The sequence below is a fragment of the Astatotilapia calliptera genome, chromosome 23 (genome assembly GCF_900246225.1).
Source record: "Astatotilapia calliptera chromosome 23, fAstCal1.2, whole genome shotgun sequence".
In the NCBI taxonomy this organism is placed as follows: domain Eukaryota; kingdom Metazoa; phylum Chordata; class Actinopteri; order Cichliformes; family Cichlidae; genus Astatotilapia; species Astatotilapia calliptera.
The window spans coordinates 10,076,703-10,104,295 of NC_039323.1; the positions used below are offsets into that span (position 1 = coordinate 10,076,703).

A 27,593-nucleotide genomic window follows, 5' to 3' on the forward strand; every position below is an offset into this window, starting at 1 on the left:
GTTTGGCGCACGCTGCTGTTTCTACGGGCAACAATGTTGGCCCCCACCCCAAGTCAGCGTGACGGGGATGAATTTAATTACCCACTCGGGCTGCCCCGACAGACCCCACCTCCGGCCCCACGAGCCACGAGGTCAGCCCACCTTCACACAGCTTTTAATCGATGCCGTCGCTCCAAAAAAGCTTGGTCGTCTTAAACAAGAGGCCGGGTGAATTCAAGGATTCAAAGCCCTCACAGCTCTGCGTGGTGAAAGTTTTTCAAAATAAAAGCTAAATTTAGATGATTTGGAAGAGCTGCCACTGTTCTCGCCGCAAATGATCCCCCTCTGTGTTTGTGACGGTGGCGAGCGGCTGCTCCGCTCAAACAAAAACCTCACTGATGGTTTCATGCTCGCTGCCAAGAATCAGAGCCTTTCCCCTCAAAATAAAACCGCGACCGCAGCCGCCTCCAGACTCAAGGAGGCTCAGTGTGAAGCTGCACAGCTGATCAGCGAGCGCACAGTGGAAACATACACAGGCGAGGCGATGTGGACGGAGGTGTGGAGAATGGGCGCTCTCTCTGGGCTCACAGAGGCTTCAGTCTGAGAGAGGAAATGATTGTAATTAAGCTTCAGGGATGGAGATCTTTCAGAGCACTCGGCTCGGGCCGTTTGTGCACGATGACGGATCACAGCTGAGAGCTTACCGCCACAAAAACACGAGACTGAGGCAAAACCTGCCAAAACAACTGTTTCTACTGATGTCTGCCTCAAAAAATCCACTTCAAGTCCCGAAAACAAAAGAAAGAAGGGAGGAAAGAATTCATCCAGTCACAACTTTAACCAGGAAATCAGAGTCAAGGAAATTAAGATTTTAAAGCTGACCTTTTCTCCTAAATGCACCTGTAGTTCAAACTGTGTTTCAGCCACCGAACGTAAAAACTGAACTCTGAAATTCACCAGAATTTAACCTGACCTGAGAAATGTTTGGCTGGAAACGGCTGTTTTCACTCAGGCTCTGAGGCCTCTGGAAATCAATCCGCTGCTGGAGGAATCTGAAAGTGGGCCTGGCGGATAAATCTGAACTCAGGAGCTCCAACAAACTTAGAACAAGCTCGGTGCCAAATATTCAAACCGGCTGCCAAACATCTCCTCTGCGTGCCTCTGCCACCGCTCGCTGCTGCTCTCTAGAATATTCCAGCCAGCCAAATTATTTTCCCGTAGAATCAGTCGGAAATCGGGAACGTGCTGAGCAATCGCTCCGGAGATAATTGTGTTTTTTTCTGTGCCAGCTTCACCCCAAAAGCACGCCGAGCTGCTCTGCTCACGCCGGCGTCTCCGAGTTTCCTTTCACTTGTGCTTTGGTGACGAAAAGACGAGTGTCTGCAGGAGATAACACGCTGATCTGCTTTAAAACTGAGAGCAGGGTGTGCTTTCATCCCCAGACAAACAGAGCAAATTCTATCAGCTCACAACTAAACAATCTCATATTTAAACCTCTCAGGAATGCAAACAGAGCAGATGTCATCCCGCAAACTGTGCACAAAGCACAAAATGTAATATCTGTGCATTCAAGGCTGGAAAACTCTGATATTTGTTAGGTCGTGTCACCAAGTGGAAGGGAAATGGACTCCCAACGTGTGGTTAACGTTGTGAAAGGGACTTACTTTAGCTTTAGTCCTAAACTAAGACGAGACTGAAATTTTAACAGCAGCACTCAGGAGACTAACCGTGGTCTCCTGAGTGAAAGTCCTCAGATATAACACCACCAATCGGCTCTCTGGGTTTACATCATGCATCCATAAACAGGAGTGTTGGGGGGAAAAAAAGTCGATACAGAACAGGACTATTAGGATATTATACAGGAACACCAAATATCTTTTTTTTTTTAAATAAATTAAAATACTACCAACAAGAGGACTCATCTAATGTAAGTTTAGCGAAGCAAACGGAAATCAGCTAAACCTAAAAACAATAACATGACATGCTCAGCTCAACAAAGCTTACAGCTCAGTCACACGAGTAACGATGGGACGGAGACAGATCTGTGGTATCAGTTAATCAGTGTTTTCTGAGACACACACTGCATGTAGTTGCCAACTTGACCCCATTAACTGGCTGACTGACTGCAGACTGACTGCAGACTGATTGCAGACTGATTTTCTTGTGGCAACATTTGCAGCCGGTTTTAGTGACAGTGTTGGTTTGCTTGACAAGCTTTTTGCAGCAAACTGATGTGAGACATGATTGTCTTCATATATCATTATCTACCATAAGAGACTGACAAAGTTTAACTTTGAGGACATTTGAAAAAAGGTGATAAATAAAAAGTAAATGTAATACTGTAATACTCTGTGTATTACAACATGTTAAAAGTAGTACTAATATCACAGTAATATCTAGTGTCATGAGTGAAATATTGTGATAATATGATTCTGTGGGGTGATTCTACCTTTAGCCATAAAGTAAAAGCTCACCTATGATTGTCGCTAATCAGCTGCAGCCTGCCTGCAAGTCGCTTAGAAACCCACCTACACCTTAAGTCCTGCTTCATATTGCACCTGAATTACTGGGTTTTCACGTGATGTTGGAATAATCGGAAACATAAATTTCCAACCGGGGAAATCCATATAAATCTGCTCAAAATGAAACAACAACTTAAAATAAAAGTGTTACTGCTGCAGAGAGATCCCAGAGCAGATACCACCCAACCGCCGCAAGGCGTGCCCTCTGAAACGTGTGCTGGGCCTGCACAGCTGGGGCACATTTAGCTGTGAGACTAGGCCGTTTCATCAAAGAACAGCTTCCAGAGATGCATTTATTAATCAGCTAAAGGCTTCCTTCAACAAACAAGTTCATCTTTGAAAGCTGTGAGAGTCAGACCAAAGCAGCGATCAGGTGGGCTAAGCCAAAAATAGCACAGCATTAACGCTCCGAGTGCAGACAGGAAATCCGCCGTCCCATGTGGATCCATGTGAAGGGACTCGAGGACAAGCTAGCTACCTGCAAAGTCTGTCATCTCTCCAAGTTTTTCCCACAATAAAACCATGTAAATTTCATTTCACAGAGATCATTTTTGACTTCCACTAAAGGAAGACCACTGCAGTGAAACTGCTAGGTGTCGGCAGCTAAATGCAGTTTAACTTACATGACAGACACGTTCTTTCTTCATTAACCAAACTGATGCTGCCACAGAAATACCAAACATGTCCACAGCAAACTCAGAGAAACCAGCATCCAGCACCTGAAGTGATCTGATGATCCGCCAGCAGGACCGCCATTTTCTCGCAGCATCTCTCTCTCACAAACACACACACACATCAGCAGCAGGAGAGGCGGGGCTTACCTGCATGCACGAAGTAGGCCAGGTAGAGATCCAGCTCCTTGACTGAAACTCCAATGTGATGCGGCTGCACGCACAGGCTGGGGTTCGAACACTGAGGAGACTTTACCAGCCTCTCCCCGTCAGTACTTTCGAGGGGAATCCCTTTGAATAAAATCACCATGACCAGGTCCAGCCGCCACACTTTGTCCGCCTGGCGCAGGCAGTCGATCCTCCTCATCTTGCCCTTCTGGTCGGGGTTGGACAGCACGCAGCACGGCGCCTTCTTCCCCGTCACCGTCAGCACAAAGTCCTCCCTGAACTCGGGCCGGATGTCCTTGCGCAACTTGGCCAGGAGGCGAGACGCCCACTTCTGTTTGACTTCGGGCTTCTCACCGAGCAGCTCGTCCTTCACGGCGCGCTCCTCCTCCTTGGACATGCGCTTCTCGTGCTTCTTGAAGTACTTCCTCTTACGGGCCTGAAGGTTGAACCATGTGTATGCGAAGGCCCGGACGTGGGGCAGCAGTGCTTCAATAAAAGGATGGAATTCATCCTGCGGGACAGAGATGGGAGACGCGGTGAGCGGCAGGTGACATGTCACGTGGCCACATACAGCATTTAAACATTATAAGAAACATGACGACTGAAGCACCGGCTAATGAGCATGTTACAGACGCAGCTTTAAGTGAAGCTTTTCGTGTTGTGTTTGGGTGACTGTTAAAACTCAGACCTCCAAAAACAAAGCGTCTGTCTCAGCTTCATAATACCGCGAAGGATAATAAGAAACATGCAGGTGTCTGCTGGTTAAAGCAGGAAACAGCCTTTTGCACTGACATCGACCCATCCATCCTCCCCGACCTCCACCCTGAGCCTCCCCTGTCTGTCTGTCGATTCCTTCCTTTTGCTGTCATCCCAAAATACTGCAGTAGAGAGCTTCACATAAACGTACTCGCATCGACCAGAGAGGTTAACAACGGGTTCCCTTCAGCTGGTGTGAATTTAGAAAAATGATTTTATAAAGCAGGACTGGAGATCAATTTAACAAAATTCTCTGAATGTCTCTTTGTGCATCGTTCTAGGACATTTTTCACAAAATTTGGCTTTAACGACATGCAGTCAAAAAGTCTGCAGGGAGGAATGTAGTGAGGCTGAGGAGCTGTTAAAAACCTCTTAATTATGCGTTTTAAAAATATAACTTTTCAGACGTGAATGTTTGTATTTGGAACATAATCAAGTATCTGCTCCACAGAAAAAAATAATAGAATATTTCTCCAAATTTTAATTTGCAAATCGGGAATGATGGACAGGAATAAGAAAAGAAACAAGAAAACAAGGAAATACTGTAAGAAGTAAAAGTGGAAGGAAAATAAGGAGGAAATTATGGAGGAGGGAATAAAAATTTGAAAAGGAAAATCAGAAGAAAAGTAGAAAATTTAAAAGCAGAGTTCAGACTGCAGCTTTAAATTCAAACCTGTCCTCGACTCTGTGACATGAAAAAAAACAAAACACACCGCCGAGCAAGCAGCGGGAAGCCCAGCGCAGGGCAGCGTTCCTGCACGCGCTCCGAGCGCACCGCGAAAGGGATTACAGCTGCATTATGTGGCTTTTGGCTGGTGAGCATAGTGCAGTTAACAAGGTGGGAATATGGTTAGACAGCACGTCGTGGATTAGACCCAATATGGGGCGGGTTACACCTGCTCTGTGCCGGCTTTCTGCGGGCCGACTAAGGAGCTGCAAACCACAGCGCGCAAACACGAGAGGAGGAGGAGGCTCAGCTTGGCCGCCTCAGGTTTCAGGGAGCAAAGCTGCACGAAGCACACGGAGCCCACACCTCCTCCTCCCGTCTGCCAACACAATAAAGATGAGAAAGCCTCCAAAACTCAGAGACCTCTGACGCACAGCGGGCCCAGCTAGGGCTAACCCAGGCTGCAGATGTGGCCACATGTGGTCCGCACTTTGATCTCGGTGAGGTGAGCTGCTCCAGCTCTTGTTTTTTAACAGTTGAATTTTATGAAAGATCATTTTTAGACGCAGCTTTCTCAGATCTGTTCGTTTCGTGGTTTCAAATTTTACCTGCTAAAATCTCAGAGCTTCAGTAACGACAGTATCCTGCCTTACAGTCACAAATAGTCAAACATTTTCTCACTCAACCTCCTCAAACACAAGCAACCATCCACCAGGCCAGCAGCAGCCAGTTCAGGGCTGTGATTGGTTCATGAATCCTAGCAAAAACAACTTTTCCTTCTGGACTAAAACACATTCGAGTAAAAAGTGCAAATGTGCTGTGAACGGGGTGAGTGCGTGGCTTCGTCCTCAGACGAGCAGTGGATTCAAACCCAGCGTCTTTGTACTAACGGCGATAATGAGCCCAGGAATAAACAGACGCCGTTTTTAGATTTAAGAAAATCACCGTCAGGTAAAAGTAATCCGAGTACAGGACGTGTGGCTGCTTGACATGTGGCGATGAAACGACTACAGTCACATACTGAACCAAAAAACAAAAACACATGCACCAAACTTTCAGCTTTTAACAAGCACATTTCACCCTCGATGGCCGGGAACCAATCAGGAGTCAACAGGAAGTTAAGGCCGTGACATTTAGATATTATCCCAGAAAATAGGTTTTACTGCAGTTTCTAATTTATTCGTTTTTACTGTTTTTTATTAGCATCGAGCTGATTTAAGAGCAGCGTGTGATTAAACTCCACAGGCTGAAAGACTTACTTTATTTACAACACATCAGCTGATTTTTATTATTGTCTGCTATTTACAGTATAAAGGTGTGTGCGGGGCTGGTCAGAGGCAGGGTGGCAGGTTCAGATGTGAGCTGATTAAACAGGTGAAATCAAAGTGTCCAAGAGCACGGATGAAAAACTAACTACTGCTGTGCTGCTTCTCGGCGTTTGGACTCTCGTCTGTGGTGCCGCTCAGAGAAAACCTGTGATTTCACTTTGTTTCCCTCTAAACACAGACGGCTATGAAGGAAAACAGCAGCAACAGCATGGAAGGAGGAAAACATCGTCCCGGGGAAGCAGACGGACAGAAAACGTCTTCATGGAACATTTTTGATTCGGACCAAACCCCTCGGAGGCCCAGAGCACCTCCTCCTCCTCAGCCACGTACTGAAAAAGAAAAAAGCTCTATTCATAGATCAAAGAGGCTCGCACAGATCTCGATACGTGTGAATGCCTCCGACCGGGTGGCATGTGGAGGCCGGCTCACAGCTGTGCGCGAGCCCCACAAACCCGCTTTCTTTCTTCAGAGGCGAGCTGCTTCACAGGAGCTCGAGCTGCGGAGTCCCTGAAAGCTGCAGCGCATTATTATCATCATTGTCCTGAACTGAGTCTGATCCAAGAGTCCACCTGTAGTAGCTCTTTGACTCTCTCCTGCCTCAGTGACAAGCTCCTGCAGCACTGCATGTTTACAAGCAGCCGTCACAGCTGATTTCAGAGCGCGCACACATGTCCGAATGAACCAGGATGTCCTGGGGTCTGACCCGATTCTCCTCGAGACCCAGAGACTGTGTGTTTCAGTGCAGCATGCAGGAAACTGTTAATTACATTCATTTTAAAACTGAAAGTTTCCAATATATCTGCACTCATTCAGAGCAGAGTGCTTAGAAAGGAAAAAGTGGGAAGAGTGGAATTGTGACACCCCCCTCCACGCATCATCTCAGTTTAAATCACAATAAATACAACGACTCTTTTATCCTACAGGAAACCATCACACTGAACCAACGTCGGCTTCTTGTCTGCAGCTCGAAACTCATTGGTTCCCTCTGCAAACACAAACACGTTTTGTGGGATTTTTTCCAATAAGCAGGATTGAAATCTGGATTTTTGGGCCCTAGTTTCAGCGGGGGATTAATATGTTTGTAGGATCGGTGCACACTGGGTGCTCAACATTAACACTCAAACTGTTTGGTTTCTTAAAAGAAGAGTTGGGGTTGGGCTGCAGGTTCGGGGTTAAATGTATAGAAACCAAAGTTTTCCAGCTGGGAGTCAGGGCTGTGTTAAACCTGGAGCTCGGAGCGCTGCCTCCAAAGAGGAAACTGTATCTCCAGGCTGTGCATCAGAGCACCAGCTGCACGCCTTTTTTTCATACAACACTGCTCGCCCTCCCTTGTCAGAGGCTGAATACAGCACATTGTTTCTGGTTGGAGACGATCCAGGCGAGCGGCTTCGTCTCCAAAGCGCCTCCAGCAGCTCCGCGGCCGACCTGCAGCCGCTCTCCGAGCCCGGCTTTCACCGCAGGACGGCCTTTTGTCTGCGAGCGTCCTCGGGCGCTTATTAGGACGCAGAGCGGCTGCTGGACGGGCGATGTGTTCTCTCTCTCACACACACACACACACACACACACACACATTCCACAGTGGATCTGCAGCTCGCTGGCTCTGGATGTTCGCCGGAGCCACATACCAACATTCCTCACAGCCCAGTGCAACGTTTCAGCTTCCTGAGCCGCTCACACCGCCTCCACCACCGCTTCCTCCACTGCCTCTTCACACTCCGCCCGCTGCAAACAAAATCCCACTTAACAAGTCACTCACTCTCAGATTGAGCCTGAAAACAGGCCGGCATAATCCCTCCTGTTCTCAGGAATGTTTGCAGTCCTCAGACTGAATAATCCTGCGGCACTCCTCGCAGAACTCCTCCCGCTGTGTTTCTGGGGTTTTTAGAGGTTTACTTCAGTCTCTCTGCTGCAAATATTTTAAGCCACAAAACAAAGAAAATTCAGACGTTCAGCGTGTCGGGAAAATCACCGGCAGGCTGAAGCCAGGCATCGGCGCTCCCCACAGCCTCATGTCCATGTTTGGATGGATTTGAATGAGTGAAACTAGTGCTGAGAGTTAAATCTGTGCACTTTGTTAGTGAGCGTGTTATAAATCAGACTCATTAAAAATCAAACGACACGCTGATCGATTTGTTTGAGCTGCAGGAAATTTTTCAGCTTCCTTGAAACATGAAATTCCCGGGTTGGAGGTAATCTGGGTGCCGTTCCCGCCTCCTGAAGCTTTCTCCTTGTAATTTGACTTTTTTGGTTTGAGTTGATTTGTGCTGAAGCGGCCAGCTGCGCTACAGCTCAGCGCTGAATGAAAGGCCGCCCAGCCGAAGTGGGCTTCTTTCTTCGTCTCTCTCTCGGCCTTTTTTCCCTGCAAGGGGAGAGCAAGCACGGGCCGAGGCTCGCGTCCCCCCCTGCACCTCGGTGACAGATGTAATGGGCACCGAGTAACAACAACCCTCTGAATCATAGTCATTTAGAGGCGCAATAACCCTAATCCCCCCCCACTGCCACACTGAGGGAATTGTCGGCCTGTCGTCTAAGGCCCGGCGGAGCTGCCGACGCTCCGCTGCGAGCGCCCGGGGACCGACAGGAAGGTTCTCACCAATCAGAGGGTTCGATCCCCCTCATACCAACTCAAAGACAGCACGTTCCTATTAAACCAGCCACACACATACACTCATACACATACACATTCCTGCTTTATGTTTTGGGGATCTGATGGTGTTGGATCCTCTTGACTCAGATTTGGGAAAGTCCAGCTGATCGGACCCTTTAACTCTGACTTTACTGATAAACACACAAAAATATTTAGATTTTTATATTTTAAAAACGATCAAACAAATCTGCTGCTTTTTTGTTTTTATTCTTTTTAAATAATCGATGTGGAACTACGCACAGATCTGAGCTGTTTTTCTTTAAAAGAAGTTTAAACGTTCGTCCAATCCACCGCGGGGAAATATACAAATTTAATCACACCGTAAATGATCAAAACATTTCGTGTGAAGCGCCCTCCCGTGGCCGGTGGGCAAAAACAAGCCATTTACATCACCTCCGAACAAATTTATCCCAAAGAATTATGAAATTTCAGATTCAGACTGAACACAGACAAAACTTTTAATAATAATTAATTTTCACATTTAAATTTTGATTTTCCCCTGTTTCTCTCTCTCTCCCTCTCACACACACAGACACACACAGTTGTCAGAATATTTCCCTGAAACAAAAATAAAAAGCTGAATACTGAGATGAATCACACACACGTTCACACTGAAACATTTTCCTCTGAGCAGGATTTGTAAAAACTGACAGTCTGCTGTTTATTGGTTTTACTGCCCGGTAATCAGATTACATGTAAAGCTGCTGCAGATTCACCCAAAAATAAAATCAGAGTCCGAGAAGGCGACAGGGCAAACACGAGCACGCCTCACGTTCATTCACAGCCACGATCAATAAATCCTCTGATGAAACTGATCATCTAGAACTAAACCTGCGTTTTCTCTGCGCCTCATACACCAGAGGTACTGTTTGGAGCCTGAAACACGTCAAGATAATTCTACTCTCACCTCTGACCCTGAACGCAACCCCGCAAGAGCGAGCGGCTGGCGGCATACAGCCCCGCACAGCCCCGCGCAGATCGGCGGCGGGACTCAGCGCGCTCAGCCCGGGAACGGAGCCGCGGGCAGAGCCGCCGGAGCTCCAAGCGGCGTGTGCCGCGCGCACAGCCGCGCGCACGGCCACGGACAAAGTGCGTGAAAAGTGCAGAAAGTGTGACTGACCTGCGTGAGGCACAGCGGAGAGTACATGTCCGTCCTCCGTCCGCCGCCCGCGAGCTGCGCTGCGTTTATGAGAGCGGCTGCGCGTGCGCGGGGCTCTTACTGGAACTCCGGCCCCGCGTGTGTGCGTGCGTGCGTGCGCGAGGAGCAGCCGCCGAACTTTGACCCCGCCGTCTCCGCTCCGCAGCCCGACACCATCCCCGGTAACGGCGCCGAGAGCGCGCTCACAGCTCCGCGCGGCCGCGGCGCGAGGCGGCCCCCGGCAGCATGTCCGTCCGCCCTGCGGTGCGCTGTGGCCGGCTTGCGGCGCTGAGGCTGCTCGGTGCGGCGGGCACGCGGAGAGAGCGCGCCCGCTCCGGCCTGAGCTCCGGGACCTCCGGACTGCAGCGTCCGCGCGCTCACACCCGCTCCTCGAGCCTCCGCTGCGTGCGTGCGTGCGTGCGTGCGCGCGCGGATGAGCTGCTGGATGCTCCTCGCGTGAACCCGACCACGGACTCACTGATCGGTATCACCGGGACGGGCTGAAAACTTGGAGGCTCACGTGACCGGCGAAAACAGCGCGGGCGGGGGAGCGGGGGCAGTTTGGGTCGGAACTCCGAGCTGCAGCTGCGCAGTTCTGCTCCCTGATTCTGCCCCGGGGTCTTCCCGCACAGGGGGCAGGGGCACGGCACTCAGGGGCCCCGGGCAAAACACACACAACACACACGAATAATGAACACAAAGACACAAAAGTACACAGAAATACACACGAAGACACACAAAGAAATACACAGAAATAATAAAAATAAACACAAATAATACACAAACACACAAATAAATATGAACACACACAAATAATAAACACAAAGACACAAGCACACAGAAATAATACAAATAAACACAAATGCACATAAATGAATACAAATACACACAACTAAATACAAATAATATGCAAACACAAAAATAAATAGAAATGATACAAACACACAAATACACACAAACAGTACGCACAATTACACAGAAATAATACAAATAAACACAAATAAATACAAGTAAATGCAAATAGACACAAATAAATACAAATAAAAACAATAAAAATAAAAACAAACCGCTGAAATTTTTTCTTCTCCTCCAGACAGCAGGAGCCTCCAAAGCCCTCCTCAAATTATTATTATTATTATTATTACTATTATTATGAGGAGAAATGAGCTCAGCTCTACTTTACATAACACACACACACGCACACACTTATATAATGTGTGTGTGATCAGATATGTTGCCAATCAGCTGTTCTTTATGTAAAGCTCTGTGACCCCCGACCTGTTTCCTGAGTTGAGTGTAAACAGCTGTTGACCTTCATCTTTTTTTTTAATTCCGTGTTTGACTTGTTTTTAGATATTTTTGTGTTTTGCTCCCACAGATGTTCAGTTATTGTTTCCCGCAGTAGAAATGAGGAAAACAGACAAATGGACGAGTATGGACCCGCCCTCTTCACCACAGGTGTCTCATTGTTCACATGTGTGCATCTTCATTTTCAGCATCACGCTGCTCTGAGATCCATCACACACCCGGCACCACCACCACTTCCACCATCCTCTGCTTCACACTGACTCTGGATCAGCCGCCATCAGAAACAACTGATTCCTGAAAGCTCGTCCGTTTGCGGCTCCGTGCCTCTGTGCGCTGCAGGCTCTACCTGTTCCACCTGAACAGGAAGAAGGATGATGACACACAGAACCGCTTTGAAAGGTTAAAGGTCAGATCCTGCCGTTTACTGTGAGGAGCGTCTGGGGTGATCTGATAAAATATCTGAAAAGCTGTTTGTGATGCTAAAGCCTCACACCTGCAGGAAGTTCACAGGTCTGAAGGAAGGCGGCCGGAGTCACCCGAGGCACTCAGAGAGTCTGTAAACGGCTTTACGGGGATATTAGTCTGTGGAGATCCTGCAGGAGCATCTACAAGATTCAATAAAGCCTACATAAAGCTGCAGACGCTCCGACGGTCCCGACAGTACCATCAAACCGACGCTGAATCACCACGGAGACGCACAGACCCACCATAAACCCATACAGCAGTCCAATCAGCACCAGCCTCCACCTGTCCACACACAGCCCCTCAGGTGACCAACCTGCAGGAACATCAGTGGGTGGAGCCACAACAGGACCTTCTGTTTCACCAGAGTTAAACACAACAACACAAGAACGAACCAATCAGATCACACCTCATAATCATCGTCATCGCCATCAACATCAGCAGCAGCAGAAATTCACTCAGGTTATCTTCTTTGAACTCAGACACACACGCACGGTTCTTTTATCATCCAATCAGAGGACGCTGCGTCACGACAAGTCTGTCTCAGATGAAACATCACAGCTGTAATCAATCAATAATCAATCATTCTGATCTGATTGTCAGAGTCCACGAAGGATAAAAGCAGGTTTGGATTACTCAGATTACAGATTACACGCCGTATGCACCATTACAAAGGTGAGTCAGGTATGACCACAAAGACTATTATAAATCAATAATTAGGACAGAAAGGGGTTGGTCTGGCTAACTGAGACACTTCAGCGGCTCCTTCGTCAGGCTGTTTTTATTTGTTTGTTTGTTTGTTGTGAGGAACTCTCGTGAAGTCAGGATCACTGTATATATGGAAGTGTTTTGTGATCCCAAGATGTTTCCAGCTCAGTGCTGGTGGCTGGTGAAGCAGGTGGGAGATGTGCTGACGTCACTTCCTTCTGCAGGCTCATGTAATCGATGGTCTCAGAGGATGTGGAGGAAGCCGTGACGTCTGCCTAGTGAAGCAGCTGCGTGCTCCCGCGGGCTGGACCCGAGCGGCGAGTCGTCCGAGGTTAATGAACAGAAGCTTTTATGTTAATAGAAGGAGCGGCGCCGTGATTTAACAAGACAATCTGCACATTTACTTTGGCTCAAACACGTCTGAGGCTGCTCGTTATCGGGCGGCCAAACAGCGGCTCTGAATGAAGGTCGGCACACAGAGACGGTAATTAGATTAGAGCAATTAAACCAGCTTTTTGATATGACCAATAATCTTAATGTGGAATTCACAGCAGGACATCCTGCTCCCGTTTCATCGTTTCCAGCAGATGCGCCATGATCTGAGCTCCAGCTTCAGGTTTAACAAGCGTTCACGTTCCCTTGCTCCGAGCCTCACCTTATGTCAACAAGAACTCATCCGTCAGGCCTCACATCCTGAACTACAGGCAGATGATCAGATGGACCAATCACAGATGCTCAAAACTTTTATTTGTTCTGGACAATATATAAAGCCTGAGTTCGCCTCACGGTTCCTGCTCTCTCAGTCGGACTCATTAAGCATCCTGAGAAGCATCAGTCCTGTTCCACCAGCCAGCACCTCGGAGCCAAAGAATCACATGTAGAATCACTTCTGATAGCGACCATGAAGGCGACCGCAGCGAAGAGCAAATCCACTTTCACCGAAGGAGAGAAAAGCATCACCATGAACCAATCAAAGACTCAAATGTTCCACTTTCTCAGTCCTTTCCTGCACAGAGCACTGATTCTGCAGCACAAAGCTGCCACCATGGAGCGCACACAGCATTCATAAAGAGCACGTCACTCACCTGAAAACACCTGGGCAAATCAGGTATGCCCTCACCTGAAGGGACAACAGGTGACTGAACTATGGGAGGAAGACGGTGCTTTCTGCCTTTCTAATTTTTCATAGCTTTTTAATTATTATTTAAAAGAGAGGACAAGTTTTTTTAAACCTTCCAAAGAGCACCTCAGACAGCACAGGTGTAATCACCTGTCAGACAATCAGAAGCAGAAGAGGGCGGAGCTTTAAGTGACCACATGTGATGAAGTGATGATCGGATGTTTAAGGTGCAAGTGAACGCCTGCTGAGTGTCACAGGGCTCATATTTCTCTGCCTCATCAGGCAGCATTGGCAGAAAAGCAGCCTGAGGCGCCATCTAGAGGAGACTCACCGACACTACAGCAGCCTGTAGCCTGTGTGTGTGTCTGTGTGTGTTTGTTTGTGTGTGTATGAATTCTTACTATCTTGGTGGGGACCAAAATCTGAAATTGAAAGGCATTTTTCACACTCAAAATGTGGTTTTAGTGTCAGGGTTACAATTGGGTTATGGTTAGGTTTAGGGTAAGGGTTAGGGTTAGGCATTCATTTTTGATGGTTAGGGTAAGCGGCTAGGGAAAACATTATGTCAATGGGATGTCCCCACAAGGATAGCAAACCAGACATGTATGTGTGTGAGTGTGTGTGTGTTTTTGTGTGTGTGTATATGAATATTTGTGTGTGTGTGTGTGTGTGTGTGTGTGTGTGTGTGTGTGTGTGTGTGTGTGTGTTCATTTTACAGGATCTAAGGGAGAAACTTTGATAAATTCTCTGATTCAACAAAAGCTGAAGATCTGATTTTGATTAGTTCATTTTAGTAAATAAAAAGTAAATTTCCACAACACCAGTAGTAAAAAGATTCATTTGAAGTCTTTTGGGAGGGTGCATGAAGCCGTCTGTGTTTGCAATCTGACCCCACCTGCTTCTGCCAATCAGTGGTGATTTCCTGCAGTGACATTTTTTTGGACGCCACTGAGCTGCCATTTCAGTAAAAAGTTGTGGAACTACTTCTGTCCTAACAGAACAACAGAAGGAAGCGAGCTGGAACGTTCCGCCAGCGCCTTCCACAATTTCGGACGGCATTTTCAAGAAAACGTTTGAAATGATAGAAATGTCCCTCAGGGAACGTTCCTGGAAGGTTAAAGGTCAAACGACCACAGAACGATAGGCCTGCAGCGCTCGGAGAATTTGATGTCACGGGGATGTTTGTGACGACAGGACGCTCCCCTGAATGTCAGCGCAGCGTTGTGAAGTGCTGGGTGGTTGTCGTGGTAACAGATTATAACCCGTGTAACCAGGGCCGAGACTCCAATTACATTTCCACCCCTCAGAGAGCGGCCAATCAGCCGATCGGCTCCTTCATCTTTAACGGAGCGCTGTTTAAATAAAGATTCAGTTTTTTGTCTGTTTGTTTCTGCAGTGCAACGCAAGACTGGAACGGGTCAGAAGATGATGGGGGGACGCCACCAACCAGCCAATCAGACGTGAGCAGAAATCCAAAAACTCGACATGGACGTCACCATGGAGACGGGCTGATGTCGGCGGCAGTTTGGGCTAAAAAATACAAAGTGTGTGTTTCTCTGTGTCTGTGAGTGAGTGTTTGTGTGCATGTGTGTGTCTGTGAGTGAGTATGTGTGCATGTGTGTGCCTGTGTGTGTGATGGGTGGACGGGGGCTCCTCCACCTGCTCCCACTGAGCTGCTGCCAGGCTGGAGACCAGCCAACAGAACCAGGCCTGAAACCAAGCCGCAGCCAAGCTCGCACAACCAGAGAGAGAGGGAGGAAAACAAGGGAGGAGGGGGAGAAGGACAGAAGGGGAGAGGAAGCACGGAGCGATGGGGAGGAAGAATAAGGTCAGAAAAGCAAGAAGAGGAGGAGGAGGGATGCTTCTCATTTGTTTTCTTTGTGGATCTGAGACGTTGAAGCAGCTGATCATCGGCCATCATCTCTGCCGATCAGCTGATCATTAATCAATTTTTACATCTCCAAACCCCAAAACGCTTGATTTTAGTCCCAAAACCTTAGAAATGAGTGATAATAAAAATATGAGCGCAGGGAGGCCACAGATGAGGAGGAGCGTTACAGCGAGGAGGTGTAGATCAAAGCTGGAGAACAGAAGAGGAGAGGTTAGATTGTTTAGGACAGGAAGAAGAGTGGAGGCCCTCTGAGAACATCTGCAGCAGCTGCTGAGCAGAGCTGTGTCACAGCCTCGGTTCTCCCTTATTTCTTTGGATCCATGACACGAGTCAGAGAGAACCGTCGTTCAGACAGTGAACAGGAGCATCATCGCCGTCAACGACAGTCACATCAGCACACACATCTGGGCCTGATGTGGCATTTGCAGCAGAAGCTCTGTTGTTAGAGTTTAACAGCAGCAGCTGCTGAGGGTCCAATAGTAGGATAAACGAGGCGCTGAGATTCTACATCTCTGGAGCCAGCTTTGATCTCCACCTTTAACTGCCACCCCATCCATGGAGCCCCGGAGGCTCAGGTAGACCTGGATTGATCCCCGGCTCCTCCTGGGAGAAGATAGCGGACCCTGAGCTAGCCTCAACACACCTGCACGAGTGTGAATGTCGGGCAGAGCTGCTCAGGTGTGGATAAAGCTCTGGTTGTGATTGGCTGAATGAGGGCTCAGGATTAAGCAGAAAGGCGTTTTTCATGTTCCGGTACATTTTCACACAGGACCCGTGTTGTTCACCTGTTGGGCCCCCGGCGGCCTGCACGAAGGTGGCAGGTACAGACCTAACACGGGGGTCCGTCAGCTGCATCACGCTGCTCTCTGACGACCTCAGTAATCGCAATCTGAGACTTTAAATCGCAAGGTCAGAAAAATCCAAACCCTCCTTCAGTCCTCTCGTACTTCTACCGCAGGGAGGGCCTGACCGCAGATTCGTAGTTTCACGTCTGCAAGAGGCGCAAAAGGGGCATCTGAAACATGCATGTCTCAAATAACAGTGAACGTGAATGAGAGTGAGAGCAAGACCAAACCGCGAGATCGGACCGGGAGATTGGATCAGGATCAGGGGAGAGCAAGATCGGACCGGGATCAGCGGAGAGTGTTACTGCGGCTGCTCTGTCTGCTCGCCAAAGGTGTTTATGGCTACTGGAAAATGAAGCGCCCATTTGACGCTGACCTTGGCGGTGTGGGTGGGGCTCTGTTTACAGTTTGAAAACAAACCATAAAATAATTCCATGAACGTCAGAATATCATCGCTATGATGACAACCTCACCTCACCTCACACACACTTAACTCCTTTTTCTACTGACTACTGTGTGTGTCTGTGCATGCGTGTGTGTGTGTGTGTGTGTGTGTGTGTGTGTGTGTGTGTGTGTGTGTGTGTGGAGGATGAAACAGGAAGGCAGTTGTGTGGTGAGAGGCAGGCAGGAGGAACAGATGGCCTGGCAGAGCATGGGGAGAGGCCGGAACCCCCCCACCCTCTGACCGACTTTCATTGATGAGCCCGTGTGTGTGTGTGTGTGTGTGTGTGTGTGTGTGTGTGTGTGTGTGTGTGTGTGTGTGTGTGTGTAGCACGTGTTAGACACATATGCCATTGCGCAGCATTATTTAGAGCAGCACCACCCCGACTATTTTGAGTTTACACACAGACACAAATGGAGCCGTTCGCCAGCATCCCCACACAAACAGTTTCTGCTGGTTTCAGCTTCAATCAGCTCACACACACAGACTCACACATACACACGGGCAGAAACCCGGCTGATGGAGGAAAATGTGAAACAGTGAAACTTGATCACGACTGAACAAATACACACTTGACGACTTGAGAAACAAACGCAGCCACACAAACGCTCCCTGACACCAGAGCAGCGCCTGATCGCTGCTGCGGGCTTGATTACAGGTGTGCACATCTGGTTTTAACGCCAGCTTCTTCTCTACATGAAGGACAGCGAGGAGTCGGGTTAATTAGACTTGTAAGAATGTCAGAAACAGCAAACACATCCATAGTACAGCAGTGCTGTCAAACAAGGCCCAGAGGCCAGAATCGGCCCGCTGGACAGCTTTGGAGAACGTGAAGGAGGATTTAAACTTTACCACCCATCTGTGGAACAGCATCTTTTATCAGAATCAGAATATTTTATTAATCCTGTGGTTACAGGACAACATGAACAGTAACACACTGAACTACAAAGTTTGCAAAATATAAGAAATAGCACGTCTTCACCCATCTTTGTGTTTCCCCTGAGCCGATCTCAGAGTTGGGATTATTTAAACCCAGACTTGTTTGCGGTACTGAGCATGCTTGATCATGCCCCGTCTCACCCGGTGTGGCAAAGACGCAGCAGACTTCAGAGGATTATGAGGTGACCCGTGCCTCCGTCCAGCCCGACGGGAGCGTTAACATAAACAAGATGAAGCGCTGCGAGGGCCGGAGGACGAGTCGAGTTAGCGGTTCGGTACGAACGAGAGAAAATCCTCCTAGACTCACCTCCGGCCTCCCTCAGAGAGCGTGTGTGTGTGTGTGTGTGTGTGTGTGTGTGTGTGTGTGTGTGTGTGTGTGTGTGTGTGCGTGTGTGTGTGGTTGGAAACCCTCGGCTCGGTTTATGGATTGAGTCGAGGAGAAAGTTTCACATTATACAAGCTAACGAAAATATCTGGTGAAGCGCTGAAGGGAAAGCAGTGAGGGGTCAGAGGTCAACCCCGACAAGAGACAAGCTCCTCAGATTCTTCTTTGTCTCTTTTTCTTTCTGTCTTACAAACCTAAACCACACACACACACACGTTAATGCCTCGCTCTTCCCTCAGCAGCAGATTGCCCACGCACTCCAGGTTTCAGCAGGACCCAAACCTGACGGGGCGCCCAAAAAATCTTCTGCCTGCTTTGAGAGGAAGAAGGAAGCCTGCAGGCGAGATGATGGGGAGCGCAGGCAGGCTGGCAGCAGAGCCGGGCATATGCTGCCCCCCCCCCCCCCCACCCCACCCGAAAAAAATAAAAACACAACAACAACCCCCCCGCGCCTCCTTCTGTCTCCTCTCTGCCAGGAAACCAGTCTGCAAACCAGCACAGCCAGTGAAACCAGTCAGAAAATCAGGCCTCCCGCTGGGGTCACCTTGACAGACAGACGCACAGCAGTTTCGAGGTTCCCCGTGAAGAGAAGTGGGGTCAATGAGAGAGGGCCCAAGCTCCTGCAGACACGAACACCGTGCGATATGATCGCACTCATCACACATTACGGTGTTTCATCAGCTTTGAGCGCGTCCGAGTATCTGTGTCCTGATCTTTACATTTGAGAAGTGAAGTTTTCTCTGTGTGAAGATGAAGATTTTTCTCCTGTTTCTGTTTCAAATATATTTGATTTCTCTTTCACGTTCACATTGATTTGTATTTCCTTTTTATTTTTACCTTTTGACGCGTATATCTTTCTTCTTATGTTGGTCGATACCAGGCTCACAACAGGAATACAGATTTGTAAATATTAATAATCAAAATCAAAAGAAAGAAAACAAATTTTAGGAGCAAATTCAAGCCCAAACATCAGTTTTATAAATTACATTTGATTTTTTAGTTTATTGGGATTTCTTGTTATTGCACATGAAGTTTTACTGATCCGTTCAGTCACATGTCTGATTTTGGCAGATTTGCTCCTCCGTACATGCACAAGTTTAAACCCAGACGAGGCACATAAATATTACAGATTACTGCATTAGATTTAGATTACTAGTCTAAAATATGATGATGTGAAAGTGAACTTTAAACATGTGAAATTGTGTTTTTATTTGAAAATGTTTTCAAATGTTTAAAGAGAAAATTTCAGCCATAAATGAATCTTATTGAGAAGTCGTTCATTTTTCACTGCTTGATCTGGAAAAGATCAAAAGGATTCAGATTACAGATTTTAATAATCCAGTGGATTACTGCATCAGTTCACACCATTTGTATTCATGTGACAGTCTCATTTATGCAGCCCTCGCTGTGCTGACGTTTATCTCATCCTCTGAAGTTTTTTTTTTCTCGTAGCTTGAATTACAAAACATGTTTTAAATAAAGTTTTAATTTAAATCATCTGTTTATGTTCAAGAATGAAATTACAAAATGTTGATTTCATTTTTAAAAATGCACAAAAACTGATCAGTAATCATATTGATCAGCGTTCAGCAGACGTGCCCCTGATCAGCTTGTTGTGTTTCTAATGGAGGGAACTCACCTGAACACACACACACACACACACACACACACACACACACGCCCCCTCCCACGCCCCAACACACAATGTGAGAACAACAGAGACCTGCCAGCTGTTCACATAAACACGGGAGACACAGCTGGAAAGACACACACACACGGGTGCCGGGGGAGCCAATGCACACGCTGCTTTAATTAAAATGATGAGATTATAAAGCAGAAGCTGGTTAGATGTGGTGCGTTCTTTGATTTTTTTAAACCTGCTTTTGTGCGATGAGAGAAAACAGAGTCTGTTTGTGACTTAAACGGTGGTTCAGGGCCCCATCAGGGGCGCTCAGGAAGATCACAGGGGTCCAACAGCCAAACAGGAACAAGTTAAAGGTAAAATACGAGAGTCTGAAGGACTTTGACGTGATTTTGTTTAAACTTTAAAATTGAACTTTTTTTCTCTTCAATTAATGTTGATTTTTGAATAGATTTTTCTTTTTGCACTTTTTTTGTGTTAAGTCTTTTTTCCAGCTTTGTCTTGACTCGCGCCCATTTCATGCCTCAGTGGCTGGTTTAGGCCACTCGTTCCCACACCGTTCTCTCACCGTCTCACTCTTTCTCCTGACAGGGACGGGGGCGTGCAGACAGGAGTGGCGCTCAGCCTTTTGTGGCCCTCGGCGGTGGTCGGGAGGCCGGGCCCCCGTCTCCTGCGGTGTGACTAACGTGGAGCGACAGCGCCAAGGTGGCAGAGAGCTGCGGCCGTTCTGCTCGGCTCGATGCCGGCTTTGTGCGCCGTCACCGCCGGTTATCTTCCCACAACACGTGCTGCTGTCAGTGGCCGAAGCTCCCCCAAAATCCTCCTGAGGCCCCCGCACCTTTAATGTCTTCATTTAGCACAAACGTGAGTGTGTCTGTGTGCCTGTGTGTGTTGGGTTTCATACGAGTAGTGTGAAACTCATGAAGCTGCTGACTGCAGATACTCACAGGAAAATCGCAGAAGAAGAAAAACAGAGTTTTGTATTCCAAAAAATGAGAAAGACCAAAAACATCACAGCTGGAAGTGCAACAGTGCAACAGCGCCCTCTGCTGGCTGCTCAGGGGCACTACAACAGTAAGATCTGAACACAGAGGAGAGGAGGTCAGAGGATGAAGGGTCAAACTGCAGAAGGCGGCTCTTCTGGCGCTTTCACACACGCCTCAGCTTTAAATGTGGTGCAGCTGAAACACATTTAAATCTAATTTCCAAACACAGAAGACGAGCTCAGGTTAAAGATGCTCCGTCATTTCTGTCTCTGAACACGAGAAGCGTCTGATGTAACTCCTGCCCACCTCGCCTCCTTCCAACAATACACCATGACCGTGACCACCTCCTCGCACCACGCTGCCTCCTCAATCACATTTAAATCCAGCAAGAAGCACGTGAAGCTGCAGGTTAGCAGAGTGTGACGTAACTCGATCACATGTTTGATCTGCTCAAAGTTCTGCAGCAGAAACTCACATGTGACCTGACAGGAGGTTCGCTCCTACTTCCTGTTCCTCGAGTCTACTATCAGCCTTTTCTTATGCCACTGTGTTTCTTTCACGTCCTGAGCATTTTTAAATGCCCTTCTCTTTTATGTTTTTAACTTGGTGTTTTTAGTTTTTATTTCATATTTCTGTCATTTTAATTGCATGAAGCAATCATTTACAGGAATCTAAGAGCAGCACCTGGCTTTTGTGTGTTTTCTTTAATGCCGGGAGAGCAGCAGTGAGTGATGAGGAGGTCAAACCAAGACTTGAACTCTACCACGTCTGTAAAACAGGACTGTGGGCTCTCGGGGTCAGTACTGAAAGCACTGACAGCAAAGGCCTTACAGGGTAACGGAGACGCATCACGACATCACGACCATACGAGCCTTCAGCTCATTGGGTCTCTGCACATCCTCAGAGTTTCTCTTTTTACCACAAACTCAAACACTCAAATCAGTTTTTATCTAAATTTACTGAGAGACTTCCTTTCATGACCAGTGTGTGTGTGTGTGTGTGTGTGTGTGTGTGTGTGTGTGTGTGTGTGTGAGTGGGTTCAGAGGTGTGTGACCTCAGCGTGGAGGAGAGTGATGACCAGCATGGGGGGCAACAGCAGGGAGGGAGGATGATGAAGGACGCTGTGGGAGGAAGTGGGACGCAGGGACGCCATCACTCACTGGCCCCTCCCACCTCCACCTCTCCTCCCATATGTGTAGCATGGGGAGATGATGTAGGTTTGTGGATGATGCATGCACCTGAGCTCACACCTGGGCGCCCGGCCAAGCGTGTTTGTCACGTTCGATCTTCAGCTCGTTAACAATGCAGAGTCGGAAACTTTAACCCGACCAGAGTCTGTACCACGCTAGCCCGTCCGCTACACCTGTGCAGGGGTGATCTAGACCGCCTTCAACACAGTGACATCACAGACCACCGGGAGGTAATCTTCTAATCTCAGAAATCCAAACAGGAAGTAGATGCTTCCTTAAGTCCTGCCGACAACGTTAATCCTAATAAAAATGCTGCTGAACACAAAACCTTTAGTCTCACATCACCGTAACTACCTCCCACAGATTTCAGACCACCTTAAACACATCTCAGTGCCACTTTAAACTCAGTAATTGTCTCCTCATCACGCCTCACCTCCTCACCCCTCCTCTCTCTGACCTCTTGCATCTCCCCTCTATGCCCCCCTCCGAGTGAGCAGGTCAGAACTTATTTCCGCAGCGCTTAATAAGAAGCACATGGCTGCTTTCTCTCTTCAGCCAGCGCCTCCTCTTTCTCCTCCTACTCCTCTGCTTCCTCCAGGCCACCTCTTTGGGTTGACTGGGGCCAGAGGGGGAGACAAAAATCCGTGAGAGGGAGAGGGAGGAGAGAGGAGGCGAGGGGGATTTCCACTATTAGAAACTGGAGATCCACAAATTTCCTCATACCACCTTAACTCCCTCCTTTACTCAGAGACTCTTCTCTCCACCTTAAAGTGCCTCGCAGCATCCGCCGCCTGTTCAACTGTTACAGGATGAACAACGAAGATGTGACATCAGATGCGCTTCCTGCCCGTTCACAACTCCGATGACGACACCTGCTCTCGAAGTGAGACAGGAAGTCACAGGAAACGCAGCGAGGAGCGGATCAAACTTTCATGGATACAGCTTTTAACACTCAAATGTGTTCTTCCCAGCATGCATTTCACACCGCAGCCATCACAGCAGAGAGCATCAACTGCAAATTTATTCCACAGTTTTTATTGGCTGTGACCGATCCCACACACGCTGCCAGCTGACGCCCTCGCCTGTTGCCTCCCACCGTTATTCGTGACAGAAGGAGACACAGGTGTCGTATCGTAGCGCTTCATCGATATGTCACCCCGGCCTCAGCATCATTGCATTGGTGCTTTGACACGATGAATGAGGCGACACTGACTGGCTGCTGGCAGTTTGGGCAAAAGGTGCAGTCAGTCATTTGAAGAGGTTATTTAATAAATAAAAAGGATTGTGTACTCATAAATATGCAGAGATTAATGTGTTCAACAAACTGACGCATTCTCACAAATGTCTAATTATTGTATTAAAAAATACACAGGACATACATCCTCCCCCACCATGTTTGAATACACAGGTCATGAAGGACATTTGCCTTCTGCCGATGGCAGAAGACCACAGAGTACCGAGCCAAAGGTGGAGGAAAAGAGAAGTTATAGGTGTTCGCCTGCCGTGGAGGAACATTTAAATTCATGTCTACATCTTCAGACTCAGGATGCAAAGCATCATACCTGTCTTACAATCAGAGACAGGTTCCTTTTCACAAAAGACACTAAACCACAATCAAACAATAAAACCTTGTCCTCTTCGTCCACACCTCAAGCGTCATGTCCTGAAGTCAGGCCTCTGTCACTGGAAAATGTGCACAAGTTCATTTTTTCCCCAATACTGTCACACTCACTTATTGTCAGCAGATGAGACATGTGACCCTCCCATCTCCAGACAGCTGACAAGAGCCGGTTAAACAACAACAACAGGTTACAAGCTAACCTTAAAGCAGCTAATGTCAGGCTCAAGTGTCCAAAAAGATCACACTTCCCCTCTGATACAGTTTGATACATTGACACACCGTATGAGAGTTTAATCACTAAGTGTCCAATAATGTTAGATACACTTCGAAGATGGGCTCCCTAACACCCACTAACAGTAGCTAACAGCAGCAAACAGTAGTTGACAGTCGCTAGCACCACATAACAGGAGCTAACAGCTGCTAAGAGTAGCTAAGAAAAAAGGCTGCAGTTATATACAGACAGTTCTGTATATAATCAACAGCTCACTTCAGTGTTGCTGTAATCACACAGAAGAGAGCTTCTCTGGCTCTCTGACTCCATTTTTTACAGACTCCTCCAGAGTAGATAAAGGTGGATGCTTTACGCCCACCATTGACAGCTGAGGCAAAAAGTGGACTGACAGCCTTCCACTGACAGGGAAAAAATACAAAGAGTTGTAGAAACATGCTGGCTGGTCATGGCCGTTATGGCATACAGTTTCAATTGAATGTGTTTGATCTATCTATAGGTTTGTCCTATAGCAGCTACATTAGCTAAGATAATGCCTATAAATTAGTGGTTAAAAAAAACAACTCAGTTGACTGCAATCTACTGACTAGTGATGAAAAATATTACACAATGTAATTTTAATATTTATCACTTCACACCAACACAGTGAAAAACGATGAGGTGGCCACTGAAGGAAGCTTGTGTGCATAACTGAGATAAAAAAAAAACAGAAGCGCTGACAAAGCAGGATTGTCTGCAGAGACCTCTAGTGGCTGAGTGAAGAAGTGCATGCAAACCCTACAGTGGTTAATGTCGCATTTTCTTAAATCTAAACATGGAGACTGGGGAACTAAACCAAACCAGTGACTGAAACCAATTCAAATCATAAACCTGAAAGCTCAATTTATCAGCTTTTCTATCTCCAACAGCACAGGGGAATGTGTACAACAACAAATGGAAATAGCACCATGTTAACATGATGATGGTGCAGTGTGGGTCGAAGGGTTATCTTGACTAATCAAAGAGTAGAGCACCAGCCTGTGTGTAGCCTGACAGACAAACCCAGGAAAAAACCCCACAAAATTCAAACTCTTCAGGTAACAGAAAACTGACCCGAGTAAAACATTAATGTGTGGATTTCAACAGGTTGATGTGACGCCCTGACGAGCACGCTCAGACTGAAGTAATGGAGCTTTAAAGGTAAACTCAAAGTACGAACGAGATGGAGGAGGCTCAGGTGAGCTCTTATAACCATTGTTACCATCATTCAGAGTGTGTGTGTGTGTCTGTATATGTGTCCAGCTGCAGGTTGCTGGGAATAGGTGTATCATGAATATTCATGATGGAGCCTCTGGTCGAAACAGCTGCCTGAGAGACGCGCGCACCCCCCCCACACACACACACTCTCATGGCTACAGCAGCTGGACGGGAATCTGTCTGTTTGTCTGCTTCAGGCTGAGACACACAACAACAACGCCGCTTTGTCGCTAACATGTGCTGAGGTCAGCAGGCTGCCATCGCACACTTACGGGAACAATGACAAACACTCGACATGCTCCGTTTGGACAAACAGGAAGCAGATCACCGAGTGGAGTACCTGTGACGTCCACCGGACAGCGCTGTGGGGAACAGTTTCATACTACCACGCCGTCTTTAGCAAACGCTTCCTGTGGGTCGGCTCCTTGGTCTGGCCTATACAGCAGGTGTGTTGTGCTGTGTAAAAGGTGGCTCGTGTTCTGTTGGTTAAACGAAACTTGCATTAAATTAAAACAGATGTTTAAACTGAGTTACGTCGCATGCATGACAGAAACACCCCAACATCTGGCCCGGCCTATGGAAGACAACTTTAAATAAACACACAGTGATCAAAACATCCAGAGGACACTCATCACTTTTCAGATAAAACTCAGTCTGCAGGGTTACGTGAAAAATTGCTCACGTGTTCAAACCTCTGGGATCAAAAACTCCCCAAATGTTGTTGGAACATCAGAAACATCTTTCCAACCAATCGTATTTGGCAGACAGGCTCGTCTGCATCACAGCGAGTCATACTCACACTTGACACCTCTGGTCTCTGCGCACAGCTGGCATGGACTCAAACCGTCAAACATCATAAGGTTCGTTAGCTTCTCATTTTTAGTTTATTAGTTTGGATTTTAGAGGATTATTCTGGTCATGTCCCCCTCTGTGCTTTTATTCTTGGACTCCACCACGCTCAGCTCGTCAGCTCGCTGACGGTTTGTCATGTGAATCATCAGCATTCAAACGTCAGGTTTTTGAAGGTGGCAGACCGAGAACCACAGCGTGACGTTTTACCACAGCTCCAATCACCATCTGGTCAGTGAGAGCGGACTCTGCGCTCCTCTGTGCGCTCCTCTGTGCGCTCATCTGTGCGCTCATCTGTGCGCTGGGTCATTACCGGTGTGTTAAACTTGGAGCAGATGAAATATTTTCCCAGGCTGATCCCAGCTCCTCTCTCATCTCTTAGAACTTTAGGGCCAATCAGATGTCATTTCCTGTTTGATCTGAGCTCTTCCTGATGGGTGAATATTCCCCTCCAGCCCTGAAGCCACTTTCCAAACTCCCTTCTTCAGGGTTAAATCAAGTTCCCTCCAAACTTTTCCCCAAATATTACAATTATGCCGCCAGCTCGTCCGTCGCCGAGAGGCGAGCGAGACAAATTCTCGGTCGGCCGTCCAGATGTTCCAGCAACGAGCAACAACTGTCTGGTATCCTCTGGAGGGCTGGCCCTCACGTGTCACTCAGCTGTTTCTGAGGCGCGCACCAACAACAGCTGTGCCGCCTCAGCGCAGCGTCTCTGATCTGATCTGCTAATCACGCTGTCCGCCTCAAACTGTCGTTCGTTTCCCTCTTTTTCATCATTGTTTTTCTTCGTTCAGGTTTCAGGTTTCTGCTGTGGAGACTCGTCCATTTCTCACAGGACAGTTAACAGTAATAACACTGAAATTAACGCATTCATTCAGGGATTCAGGGATTAAAGCTGCTGTGAAATGCTCAGAGGAGGGAGGACTCCTCTCTGACTGACCTCACCCCCTTCAGAGGATGTAAACCAACATAAAAGGTCAAGAAAGCTCCAGCATCGCCCCCCCATCACCGTTTCTACATCCCAGTCTGATGGACTTTATATCAACCATGGACCAGGCTACAGCAGCATCCTCTTACTAAGGAGACCTGACCTGATTTAAGATGGAGCATCCTCATACAGCTAGTCCTTGCTGGGTTAGATTCAGGCCTTTCGGTTTCTGGCAAAAAACCCCAAAAATACATCCTGATGAAAAAATTTTGACATAAAGTATGAATCACAAAGAAGCCCTCACAGATCCAGAACCGTCACTAAAAACATCATGGTGATCAACAGTGAACTGCAGTCACGTTCAGTAACTGTTAGACGCTCCCCTCTCCTACTCGGCAGCCATCCTGATACGTTACCTGAAGCATTATCTAAACTAACGATCATTCCTGTGGACGTGTAAACTTCAGCCGACACGTTGTGGCTAATCCACGACGGAAAAACACTTCTGATCAGGATCAGAAATCATTTCTGTTGTTTTGCACACGTGATCGCGAATCATCCCATTATTTTCAGCTCGACTTCTAAGTAAGTAAGTAAAATTTTATTTATATAGCACATTTCTAGATAAAAGATCACAAAGTGCTTCACAAGGTATAAAACAAAAACAGTCAAAAGTTAACAAAATGCAATTTTAAAAAGATGTGTTTTTAGCCGTTTTTTAAAAGTAATCACTGAGTCTGCAGATCTTAAGTTCTGAGGAAGAGAATTCCACAGTCTGGCGGCCACAGTAGCAAAAGCTCTATCACCCTTGGTTTTCAGTCTTGTATACTGAATAACAAGTAGGCCCTGATCACAAGACCTCAGGGACCTACTAGGGGCATAGGGCTGTAAAAGTTCAATGATGTACGCTGGTGCTTGTTCTTGAAGAGCCTTAAA

The 27,593-nt window shown here is 47.4% G+C and overlaps 1 protein-coding gene across 7 annotated transcripts in view; it reads right to left on the minus strand.

Moving 5' to 3' along the window:
- Window positions 1-27,593, minus strand: part of nfia (nuclear factor I/A) — a 147,567-nt gene that overhangs the window by 96,973 nt on the left and 23,001 nt on the right. For 5 of the 7 annotated variants that reach the window (XM_026159091.1, XM_026159088.1, XM_026159090.1 and 2 more), the window contains exon 2: window positions 3,323-3,851. In XM_026159091.1, coding sequence (XP_026014876.1) covers window positions 3,323-3,851 — 529 coding nt within the window. Of the gene's footprint in view, window positions 1-3,322; window positions 3,852-9,858; window positions 10,378-27,593 lie in introns of those variants that run through there. The other 2 variants (XM_026159089.1, XM_026159093.1) reach the window with 2 other exon arrangements.